General features: G+C 41.5%; 1 protein-coding gene across 1 annotated transcript in view; it reads left to right on the top strand.

Annotated features, from left to right (window-relative positions):
- LOC106923883 (BCL-6 corepressor) overlaps nucleotides 1–3,490 on the top strand; it is a 32,972-nt gene extending 29,482 nt beyond the window's left edge. The window contains 3 exon segments of the mRNA XM_088003850.1: nucleotides 1,097–1,174; nucleotides 2,075–2,228; nucleotides 2,327–3,490. Of these exon segments, the coding sequence (XP_087859976.1) occupies nucleotides 1,097–1,174; nucleotides 2,075–2,228; nucleotides 2,327–2,657 (563 nt within the window). The 3' untranslated portion in view covers nucleotides 2,658–3,490.
- Nucleotides 3,491–12,769: the final 9,279 nt, after the last annotated feature.

Raw genomic sequence — 12,769 nt, 5'->3', positions numbered from 1 at the left:
GATAGCCTCCTCCGCTCCGCACTCCTCTCCCCTCCCTCGGCCACCTGTTAGACAGGGATTCTCGGCTCGCCGGGGTGCGTGCTGCTGCCGCCTCTCGGCTCCTCTATCTGGTTACCTAGCAACGGCCACTGTGTTTGCTCGGCGTACGTGCGGAGGGGGAAAAAAAAAAAGGCTTCGCTCTGGCTGGAGAGCGCCTGTCGTTTCGCACGGCAGCCTCGCCGGAGTCTGACACGCTCTGTGTTTGGAGTGTGTGTGTGTGTGTGTGTGTGTGCGTGTGTGTGTGTGTGTGTGTGTGTTGCGAGGGCTCGTCTGGATGTTTATAGTTAAGTTGAGTCAACACGGATCTGTGTGCGGGACGAGAGGGACATGAAATCATGCTCAGCTGCCTCTCTCTCCGCCTGAGCGCCGAACTAGTTACGACCCGTCGCGCGAGGGAGAAAACGGACAGGTGGCGGTCGGCGTTGAGTTTTGAGGCGACGGGACGGATCGATGTCGTGAGAGCTGGAGGAGAAGGAGCGAGCTGCGCGCCGCCCTCCCTCCACCTGGTCCCACTCATCTGGAGGCCGTTAATCCCTCCAAACACACGCCAGACGCCCCACGCCTCAGCGCTGGCACGGAGCCCGGCTCTCGCTCTGCAAATGTGCGCGCGCGTGCTGAATACACACCGCGTTGCTTATCCAGCTCCCTCTGCTTGTTTGTTTCTCTCTCTCTCTCTCTTTCTCTGCTGTGTGTGTGCGCTCTCGCTCTGAGCGACTGTGTGTGGTTCTTGTTTGATTCCTGGCAGCCGTCTGTGGCCCGCTCTGAACTGAGCCGGCTCTAACCCAGCAGAGACAGTCGCTCTCCTCCCCCGCCGTACAGCCCCCGGCCTCTGACCATCACCACCTCAAAACATTTCTCTGTTTGTTTTTCTTTTCACTCTCTCTCTCTCTCGCTCTCTCTCTCTTTCTTTCTCTCTCTTGACGCTCCCTCTCCCCCTCTGTTTTACTGTGCTCTTTATCCATTTGTCTGCCGTAGTCTCCAAGGGCAATTGTATTTGCCTCGTTGCCTGTCCCCAGGCGCCCGGCTCTTGAATAACAGGCTTCTCCTCTCTCCACAGATTATTTTGCTGACCTTCAGGGCCGCTCAGATGACGACCCAGGGCTTTATTGGGAGTTCTATGGCAGTGCTGTGTGTGGTGAGTACTGATCAGCACTCTGTCTGTCCTGTAATGCTTTAAAAACGGTACAGTTCTACCGTGAGGAACCTTTTATCTTCCCTTGGCCTCGGGTTGAGTGCGTTTCCACTCTGTCTGCAGGGATGTCGCTGCTTCAGATTTGTTCCAAAACTGTGAAACTAGACCAGCCTTCATCTCAGATGTGCAGCAGTTATGGTTTAAAACCTGAGTAAAGTCACTTCAAACTAAAACCGGCCCGATCTCGACTACCGAGTACGAGACAAAAGAAAGAAGCTTCTGTTTTTGGAAATAAAAAAAATCTACAATTTTCAGCTCTAAAACTGACTTATTTTTTAAAGTGATTACACTCTACAACTTATGCGGAGTAACTTTAAAACTCATCGAAAGATTAATCTATTCAGAAGCAGCAATTACACTGTGAAACAGAAGTAAAATCTCTTAAAAACCTGAAGCGATTAACCACATGTAGCTTTCATGTTTACTCTCCTTGTCGTCTCATTGAACTTATTGAATTTATATTTTCTGGCTGATCTTAACATAAACTCGTGTTTAAACTTAGTTTCTGGGTTTAAATATCACTTCCAAACAAAAAAAAATAGCAATCACTCCCATAGCATTTTTTTTTAAAGTTAACTGAAACTACGTACGAATCTCGACAAAAAGATGGAAGATTGCTGGAAAAAAAAACCCTCAACTTGTAGTTCAGTGTAGTCAAAAATATAATCTGGTATTCTCTTTGGTGCTTAATTTAGAAACAGAAACATCACCAGAAACTACCGTGGGAGCTGGAAAAGGTTCTTGCAGTAGGAACGCACCGTTTGCTCCGTCAGCAAACCTCTTCTAATCGAGGCCATTTCTTTACGACATCGATGCCAACTCATGTTGTTGTTTGCGTGTCAGAATCTGGCGAAGAAGGCGGCGTTTACAACATCCTGGCAGACGCCCCCGGCCCAGACAACGAGGACGAGGACGAGAAAAGGGAGGTGTTCGAGTTTGAGTTCTCCGACCGACCTCTGTTGCCGTGCTACAACATCCAGGTGTCCCTCTCCCAGGGGTGAGCTTTGATCTCTGGAGCAGACGTCGCTACTTATTTTTTATAGCCTCCGCCCGCCCTCATTCCTCAACTTCTTCCCTCCCCCCCCCTTTTTACAGACCAAGAAACTGGCTGCTGCTGTCCGACGTGCTCCGGCGCCTGCGCATGTCCGCCCGCGCCTTCCGGCAAGCCTTCCCCCACATGGAGGTCGTGACGGTGGCCGAGGCCGAGTTCTACCGGCAGGCGTCCCTGTCGCAGCTCTTCTCCTGCCCGGAGGAGCTGGAGGGCTTCCACCCGGACAGCAAGGACCTGCTGGACCTGGTGGAGGACAGTGCGGAGCTGGCCGCTCTGCTGGGCTCAACACTGGAGTTCCTGGACGACCGCTGGGAGCACCCGGCGGACAAACTCAAGGACAAAATGAAGGCGGCGGGCAGGCTGGCCTCATCCTGACCTTGTTCCTCACCGAGCGGCGTTTGCTTTAGAACCAATCAGAGGTTACAGATATGCCTTAGCGTGACCCTTAGTTCTCTCGGCTTCGGCCCGGTCCCGGACCAGCACCGGTGCACTGTACAGACAGACTGACCCAACCGGCTGACTGGGCTGCGGAAACATTTCTCTCCGTTAACTAAGGATCGACACATTTCTGACTCAATAGACTTAATAATGGTCTTATTTTTATAAATTAATATATGTATAAATAAATATATACAGTATATATGATATGGAGAGCTTTTTTTCCCCCCCCTTTGTGACGTTGCTCACTGCTCCTCAAAGCTTTTTTTTTTTTTAAATTGAGCAGTCGTGCTTTCAGCGGCTGAACGGGGTGTGTGAATGTACAGCGCACTGTGCATGTTTCGTTGTACAGAATAGTTCTGAGGCTGTGCTGTTCAGTCTGATATTTGTGTTTATAGAAAGCACATGATGTCCATTTTTTTCCCCTCCCCCTAGTTCTCAAACTTTAGTGCTCGCTTGAGCCTCAGGGGCTACTTTGTTGTAATTTTTTTTTTCCTTTTAAGTATTTTTTCAGGCTGTAATTTAAACGTTCGAAACTGCAAAACTGTTTGTATAATAAAGTTTTAAGATGGTGTTGATATTCCCCCTGTGGCACAGAGCTTGTATATAACGGGGAAGGCTACTGCAGTACAGTCATTTTTTTTTTTTCTCGCGTGTTCATTTTTTTTGTTTTGTTTTAACTTTGTAATTAAAATATCCCATAATTTGTATTTATATTTTACAAAAGAAGTTGCTTTAAAATAAATATACAAACTGCAAGTTGAACCAAACTCCCAGTTTTTGTGTCATTCATTAATCTCAGATGTCAGCTTGTGATGCGTGTCAAAACCGCTTTTCATGCCTAATTACCCAGCATGTGACCGCGGTGTGAACGCGGTGCTATACTGCCCCCTCTTGGAAAATGGATGCCTGGCAAGTTATTGCCGCGGTCTTGAAAGAACACTGCCGCCTCTCTTCCGACGAGAAGCGGAATCTGTTGGTCTCAAAGCGCCCTCTGGTGGACACAACTCCAAACAAATTACAAATGAGAATAGCGGAAAATCCAGTCTCCAGAGTTGAAGTTTATTACAACAGCCTTTAATTTGGACCCAACAATAGCATCTTAAAGAGACAAAGGAGCGTGTATTGTCTACACCTGTATTGTGAAAGAGGTTTTTAAATCTCTCATGTCCTGTGTTGACTATTTTGAGATAAAAGACTGCTCAATACCTTTCACAGCCCTTTCCTGACAAAGGTTTAACTTAGAAACATGCTCAATGCAGTAGGATTTTTTTTTTACCTGGGCCTTTGAAAGTCTCATGCAGTAATTTTCCATTTCAAATAATAAAAAAAGGTTTACATGAATTCACAGTTTCACTCATGTTCTTGGTTAATTAAGAATTAGGACAAAAAAACAAAAAGCATGCAAACCTTTGTAAAGCCAAACTGCAACAACCAGAAAACCACCTCCCATTGCCTAAAGTTCCAATTAACATTTGAGCTTTAAATAACCCAACCTGCAGCTTACGCAGCTGCATCTCAACAACTCTATTGTTTCACTTTACATAAAGTCACTTGACAAAAGCCTCAGCTTGATAAGTAGATAGTGTCTTAACTTCTCTTTCTATCACATTTTTCACTTTTTCATGAGCATTTCCCTTACAAAAGCAAATTGAATAATAAAACACATTAAAAATAATGTAATTCTAAAAGGTTTGATATTTAAAAAAAAATATGTAAAAAATAAACACAACTCTAAATTTCTTAATTTTTGAGGAAAAAAATAGGTAGTAATCTTTGAGTATATTCATGTTTAAATAATAATGAAACATTTATGTTTCCAAACTCAGAGAAACTTCTGTGTATTCATCAAAAAATTTGGAGACATGCTGCACACGTGCAACAATCTTTCTTTAATTTCTCCAGCGGAACAAAAAGGTACTACTGTGTGAAGTGTATCAGCAAAAACAGAATGCAGTTTAATCATTTTGATTATGACTATTCAGAAACCATAACAGGTGGATGTCTTTAAATCTGCAACAATCTGCTGTTGTTTGTTAAAGAGGGAAGTTGGTTTAAGTGAAACTCTCATTGCTGAGTTTGGCGGTCGTACATCTTCTGCCACAGGGTTATGATTCAGCATTTAGGAGACGTGAAGTTCAAATCTTTCACTGAAATGCATTCTGCACATCAATTAAAGTGCTGGTTTGGATGAGTTGTGATGAGCTGCAGAGATCTCACAGATCCTAAATTTAATATCCATACAAAATCTAACAAGTATTTAAAGGTGGCCCGGTCAGATGGAGGTTCCTAGTTTTCTTTGAGGTCTGATCTAAACGCATTCTGATTTGCGTTGTCTTTTTCGTCTTTGTTTCAACTTTGCTTTTATTCAACAATTAAAATTTAAAAACAAAAATACATAAAACTAAAGCGCTGTACCAGAAAATAGTCATCGTTTTTGCTTTTTTCAATGCAGCCTTTGCCAGAAGTGGAAAACTTGTATGTCCCCACAAGATGGCAGTAGACCACTGAATAAGGGATACTGACAACAGGCTTTTCTCACTGGAAAAATAGGAAAAAATGGAATCTAGAAACAATCTAACTATAGGAAAAAAATATTTTACCATATCTCTCTCTCTCTAAAAATGAAACACAAAGGTTTTTGTGCAAAAGTTTGAGTTTTCAATACTTGAATACTGAATTCTGGAGGAATGTTTGAATGAGAAAGAGGAGAAATAAACTCTAAGTGAGCTTCCTTATGTCAGCAGGTGCAGATCTAGACGACCAGCAGTTGTTTGCCATCCTCAAGCTGGATGGTGGTTCCTATCCTGGTGCCAATATCTGAATGTCTAGACTCTAGACAATAATTTCAGAGTCGACAGAAAACAAAAAGAGTTTATTTTCATTACTTTTTTCAATGCCAGAAAGGCAAAGGCTACATTGGAATGATTTTCTAAAATTGTTTTTTGTGTTTTTAATTAAAAAAATAAATAAATAAAAAACTTTACAGCCTGCAAATATTTTCTATTTGAAAGCCTGAGTTGCAGAAACTGGACAATTCATCTTTGAGAGGAAGAACTGAGACTACACATAGCAGTAGCTCCTTCAATCGCTCTCTGTGGGAAAGCAACAAGGTCAAAGACACAATTATTGATTCAATTCTTTCCTATATGACAAAAATCAGAGATAACATTACAATATTAGCAGCTGTAACTCAGTCAAAAGCCCCTTCTACGAAGGAGACAGAACCAGACACCTGGCTCATGTATTTCGTCTGATAAACAACAACAAAACAGAAAGAGAAATCTAGACACGGCATCAAACATTTCAGCTGAGTGCTGTCTGTTAGCTCCCACAGCTGCTGGACAGCTAGTGAGAAGAACATTTTCAGCCATTGTGTTTTCAGTTACTTTGGTTTTATTCTTGCAGCTACATGATCTGAATGTCTGTTTCAAGAAGTTCAAAGTTGTAACATATCAATTTAAAGTTTTGACCCTTTAAAGACGGTTGTTAAATTCAACCTTTGCAAAAAAAAAGCATATTATATTAAAACGTATAAGCAAAGAGATATACTTTTTTTTTTTTTACCCTGATTTTAATTGTGGTTGTTATAGGGACAACAGCACCATCAACTGGTTGATTTTCAAATTACATGCAGGTATTCACAGAGACGTGATAGATCGGAAAAGCAACAGAAAAGCCAAATATTACGCCATGGTTGCATTAGAATGTAATATTACATTGTTATAAGTAATATAATATAATAAGCTAATTTAAAGAAACAAACTTGTTAATGTATAAATAAATCTACGCGATTCCAGAGTAAACTTAGGCTTAAAGACACTCAGAGTTAGGTGTAATCTGTGAAGCTACAGGCAGTATCTGTCAATGAACAAATTAAATACAATTTATTGCAGCACAAAAATGTTTCACTGCAAAAACTTTGAAAAAAAAATTAAGCACATTTATTCAATGGTGAAGAAAACCTACCATTGAAAAGTGGTTTTGAAGCTTTAACAAAGTCGCAGGTGTCCCAATTATTTACTTCTTGGTAACAATCTGTGGAAAGCGTTTTAATAAATTCCTCTTGTACTGCAGAGCCGTAGTGAAAAGCGAGAGAGAGAGAGAGAGAGAGAGAGAGAGAGAGAGAGAGAGAGAGAGAGAGAAAACATTTGCTTCATTAAATTTATTCAGGAAGGCTTCTGGCTGAGTAAGTATACAGACTGAGGGACTTTCTGAGAGGAGAGACAATTAGAGTCTATGAGCTGCAGCTGCATCACTTAAACCTCAGGATCTGGTTGTGGCTTCAGGTTGTGGCTTCAGGTTGTGGAAGGCATCATGGGAGGTGGTGTGGTTGTGGGTTTTAAGTTTGGTGGCAGTTCTGCTAAACAAAGGCTTCCATGGTTGTGATGAACAAAAAACTGTTCTGAATGCAGTTTCCTGTTTGCAGGGTTAGGTTTTCCCATTGAGGACATAAGCAGGGGATCTAATGACCAATGGACCAGCTGTGAGCTAAGTGTGAAAGAAAAACTCAATGCAACAACTTGTGAAGTTTACAGTACTAAGGTGTCTTTATGCCGTCAGTCTCGGTAAATTACATGAAGAGTGTTTCCTCCCTTCCTCCCAATGGATCCCATGTCGCAGCACCGTGCAAAAGAAGGTAAATGGGGGTTTTCTAAAATAGTTGCTTGCTATGAAAATGACTGCTTTGACAAACTGGTTCTGAAGAATTGGCCCAATATCCTTCATGTTGCAGATGCGGCTTTGCTTGGCAAAACCTCATGAAAATTTTGAAGATACAACCTTTAGCACAGTGTTGCAGTACTCGAGAGCCTTTGTGATGGTCTCATCTCGGACTCGACCACATTCGGTCGAGTCCAAATGAGGGACAAGGATTATAGGTCCCAAATACTAGGTGTGAGAACCACGTAATATGATTGCCCCTAATGTAAAAAGTCATTTCTGAAATTTGCATTCCCAAGATTTCATTTCAATCTCAGTTGACTAGCTCTTAACATTTATTTACACAAAGTGGGAAACCAATAAAGTGGAAGTACTGGTGCTATGGACCGACGCCTCTCACAACGTGCCATCCTCTGGGGTCACTGTTTAACATGAATAAATCTTTTAAACTGGAGCAACACTTGATTCTGTCTTAAGTTCTGGAAGGTTTTAGAGCCAAACCTTTGCTATAACATGGCATAACCATTAAGGTCCAAGGTTTTGATGGCCCTTAAATCTGGGTTATTTTATGGCTGTTAGCTTTGACTTTAAAGCTGCTGTCTAATGATGCATTCAGACTCTTAGTATTGAGACTCTGGCTTACACGGATTCATCTGTCTCGGCATGTTTCACACAGCTGAATGTGAATATAACATCTCTGCAGCTGCATTTTAATATTTGTCATGTTGATTATCGATTGAATATTTTCTGACGTTTTTAAAATTCTGACATATTTGTGAAATCAGGTGTTTAAAGTGAACTATTTCCATTGAATTTGGGACATTTTATTTTATTTTTTTGTGCTGTACAAAATTAGATATTGAATGTCTATTACTGTATTTGGTACATTTTGAGCTGTGGACTGTATATTTATTATTTTCCCAGCTGTTAAGAGTACAAACACATGGTGTCACTAAGACATTAAAATAACTTTTTGTCACCATTTCCAGTATATATTAAGTTGTTGACTGGAAGACATGGTCTAATTACAGATGTATTTATAAAGTGAGGCAAGTTATAAATTGCTTGTAATTCCAGAAATGGGGAAGGGAAAGGGATTTACACATCTTTGGATGTGTAAATCACCAGAATGCTCTCTGTTTGCCCCAGGTCAACAAAGAATCCCATCAGCATTCCACACATACTATCACGTTCCTGCAGAAGACCCTACCCATAACGCACAACAAAAGGCAACTGTATTACAATGGTTCATACAATACCTCCCAACTCAGATATTTAAGCAGCTTTGCTAATAATATGGCTAAAAAGCAATAAGAACTTTGGCATAAGGAACTATTTATCCAAGATGGAGTTTGTAGCTTTATCGCTAAGATCTTCTGGAAAATAAGCTATTTTGATTCTCCAACACATTCTACGTTTATCTTTAAATACTTTCAGAGAACAAAATCCACTATTCTTAAGCTGAAAATGTAGAGACACCAACACTTTTCAAAACCGTAGTTGCTAACCCAAGAGAGTTATCCAGAACACGCTCCTCCAAATTGGAGTTTCCAAATTACGAGAAACCACCGGTCGATATGATTTAGATCTAGGAGTTCTGTGTGTGTGGCTGCACGGTGGTACAGTTTATAGCTCTGTTGTCTTGTGGCAAGAGGACGATGGTTTTAAATACCAGCCTGGGGTCTTTTTGTACAAAGTTTGCAAGTTCTCCCTGACTTTTCTCCAGCTACTCTGGCTTCCTCCCATTTTACAAAAACACAACTGTTATACTAACTGAATACTCTAAATTACCCCTAGGAGTGTGTGTGCATGGTTGTTTGTCTAATGTGTCTATATGCCTGCGTTTCTATTGACTATAAAATTGCACAAATTGGAATTGCAAAAACAAATTCATGTGATTAAAAGAAAAGAGCCCCCCCCTTTTTTTTTTCCCATAAAAGGTTTTTGCACTACGATGAGGTGGTTTCTTCAGCTGTACCAAGATCTGCAAAACTGAAATGGTAAGTCTTTTTTTTTTTTTTTTTTTGCATCATGCTAATTCGTATATAGGATCAATGCAATTATTTTTAGACAGCAGTAGTGTGCCGTGACTAAATAGATAAATACTTAAATACCACCCACACAGCAAAAAACTATTTATTCTGTCTCTTTTATTATGGTGCGATACGTAATAAACATGATATGTTGTCCGTCACGTTTTACGACCAACACGACATGCAGATAAATATTGTTCTTTCGCGACTCAGACATGCAACATCATCTTGTCTTTAGACTCATCATATAGACAGTAGACTCAAACTCAAGCAGACACAATGTCAACATGTGGGTTGTTGGAGCTGAAAACAATGTGCAAGAATTGACACAAAGCTACGAGAACTATTAATCACACAATGCCAGCAGGAAAAATGTCTGTGTGAAGTCCATTTGTGTTTTTGTTTGTGCTCGTGTCTGGTTCACCTGTGTCGTGACCCTGGTTAATTTGCAGCTGTAGCACCAGATAATAAGCTTTTTATTTGTAGGAGATGAGAATACGAGGTCTCCTTCTATGTGATCATAAACATATTCATGATCGCTTCAGTATTTCAAAACGAAACCGGCTGTTTAAAGTCACACATACGATACAGCAACTTTGATTTGGATTAGAGGAAGGGGTAAGAGAGAATAAAAAACCACCACATTTAAAGAAAATGCACTTGGTTCTGTTTGTCTTTCTGTGCGACCTTGTCACTCCTCCTCAACCCTCTGCAACAAACTCAGATAAGTTCGCCTGCCAGTCACTTGTTTCTTCCACTTACCAAAAATCCGACAAAAATAAGTACATAAATCACAGGTGACAGGAATCGACAGAATGTCTGCCTCCGTTTGGCATATATCCCTCACAGAATGCTTTTTCCTGAGCTACAAATGCTGGGAAAAGCAAGACAAGGCAGTCATGCATAGAAAGAAAAGGTAGTAAGATGGATGCACATTATTGTTACTACAGTATCTTTTGGTGGGGTATCTGACCAACATGTCTATTGGTAATAAAGAGATGAGAACAAATAGGAATATCATTTCAAGGACTGGAGAACTCAGAATAGTCACTCTCTGGTGGTCAGATGGCAGAATTAGCTTTTTAAGAAGATCTTCACAGTACTCATTTTACACTGTGTGATCATCTGCCATCATCGTGGGCAAAATCTTTTTGTCGTGAAAGAGAGTCCCTGGTCGCCAGCTTGATTCAGAGGTTTGTGGTCTTTCAGGTTGAGAGCAACAGCACCTGCTGATTTAGCTCCCACAACCAAAGACACCCAATGTCAAATTTCAAGCAGTGTCCACTATTTTCTCGGAAAGTCGTGCCATTTGACTTTTGCCGTGATTGCCGTCTGATTTCTCTTTGGCCCAGTAATGAATGCCAGATAATTAAATATAACATGTGATAGTTACTTTCCAAACAGGTTTTCTATTTCTTTATATATGTGCAGTCAATGGGAGTTGACTGCATACTGAACAAGCAGCCACTGCTTGCTGCTGAGAATAGGAAGACTAGGTTATGCGTTTTCTGCAATTACAATATTTTTTGGATTTTATTTGGTTAGGCATATGGTCCTCCAGATAATGAGTCTTTTCAATGAATCACGACCCTAAACTCCTCCTCGTACCGTGCAAACCCACTGACATCATAACCGTGCAGCCCACGGTCAGACAGTAATGTTACAGGCTGCTGAATGACTGTGAAGGATTGCTAGCCAGGTGCCACATATGGTATGGAAAGTGGAGAGTTCACGGAGGAGACACGCCGAACATGTTTGAACATGAGGTGGTGTGCTGCACTGAATGTGTGCAAGGTTTTGTGTGCCACTACTGTGTGAAGACTCGTCTCAGTTCAGACTATCTGTGAGTGGGGAAAGTGCACCCCCGTCCACGAAGAGCAAACTTTCAGAGCTAAACACGGCTTTTACACACAGAGACACGCATGCATGTGCATTATGACCCTCATTTGAGCGTTTGTGTCGCCAGGCTCGGCGGACTAAGAGGAGACTTCCCTGCTCAACGTGTCTGTCTCTAAGGGAGATTTTATGTCTGAACTGTTGTTTGAAGTTGAAGCAGAGTTTGCTAAATTAAATGCAATTGAAAGGCTGGTGTGATGCATGATGCCCATTTAAAGTGAAAACTGGGTAATATTTGCTGCATGTTTGGTCTTCAAGGGGAAAATTGAGGGTCTTGGGATGCTGACCTCAATGGAATGCCTCCCGCAGATGGTGTGCAGGTCTGCAAGAGGGAGGGACACTGTGGTACCAGTCCTGGGAGCCCAGTAGTGTGAGCGGCAACAACTGTTTTCTTAAAAAAATGGAGCAACAAACCTCTGGCCTTTTTGACGTTGAGATGGACATTTTTACATGACACAGGAGAGTCTTTGAGGAAATGTTATGTCTGTTAAACATACCGAAGACCAAAGAATAAGAAATATCCTTGCAGCACATAACAGGTTGGCGGTGAAGTCACCCCAGTCAGTGAAGAAATGGAAATTGTAGTAAATGACTTAAGAATCGTGTAAAAATAGCTAGATTAAACAACATGGAAATGCAAATGTATGGATACCATGTACCTCAAAATAGAAGAAGAGTATTAGAACATATTTTTGGCTCTTTCAAAACTTGCCCTCAATAAAGTTTTTCACACCCTGAGAATTACGAAAGTTTTTGTTTGAGGTTTTGAGTAGAATCAGTCATAAGACATGTGGCAAAGGTCAACAAGCCGGGACTTGAACCTGCCAAGGCCTCTTTATATGGATCGCACGCCTTCACCGTGCACAGTCCTTGAGTCACAGTTGTTCAGGCATCACGGTTGGAATGGACCTTGATGCCTTGGAGCAACACGGTCCATTCTTTCTGCACGAAGTTTTTGCGTTCTCCCATTGCATTGACAGGATTCTCTGTGGGCACTCTGGCTCTGTCCCACACTCCAAAGACGTGAAACTAAATATGGCAAGATCACAATCTGATGAAGCCAATAGGATCACATCATCTTCAAAATGCAGAGAGGCGATCCTGAGGCCACCAAGATGGATCTAGTCAACAGGCTGTGCCTAGAAATTCTGTCCATAAAGATTATCAACAGAATTGGTAGCAATAGATAACCTGACGGAGTCCAACTCTCACCAACAAACGAGACCAGCTTACAGCAGTGGAACTGTAAAATATATTCTATATTATTATTCCCCGCTGCCCTTGGACATGCATGCCTTCACTGCCTTTAAGAAGCCCAAAACATCTGTCGCTGATTTCTTATAACATTTTTCATCTGATTGTCCAACCTTACTATTTCCTCCATCGTTTGGCACTCTACTGAAAATGTTACTATGGTAATCATGAGGTCAGAGTATTAATACTTATTATATGGCAACA

The sequence above is a fragment of the Poecilia mexicana genome, unplaced genomic scaffold (assembly GCF_051168715.1).
Source record: "Poecilia mexicana isolate PSO_F unplaced genomic scaffold, ASM5116871v1 scaffold_2, whole genome shotgun sequence".
Classification (NCBI taxonomy): Eukaryota; Metazoa; Chordata; class Actinopteri; order Cyprinodontiformes; family Poeciliidae; genus Poecilia; species Poecilia mexicana.
Note: the sequence above shows the minus strand (reverse complement) of the source record. Positions and strands in the feature narration are given on the sequence as shown.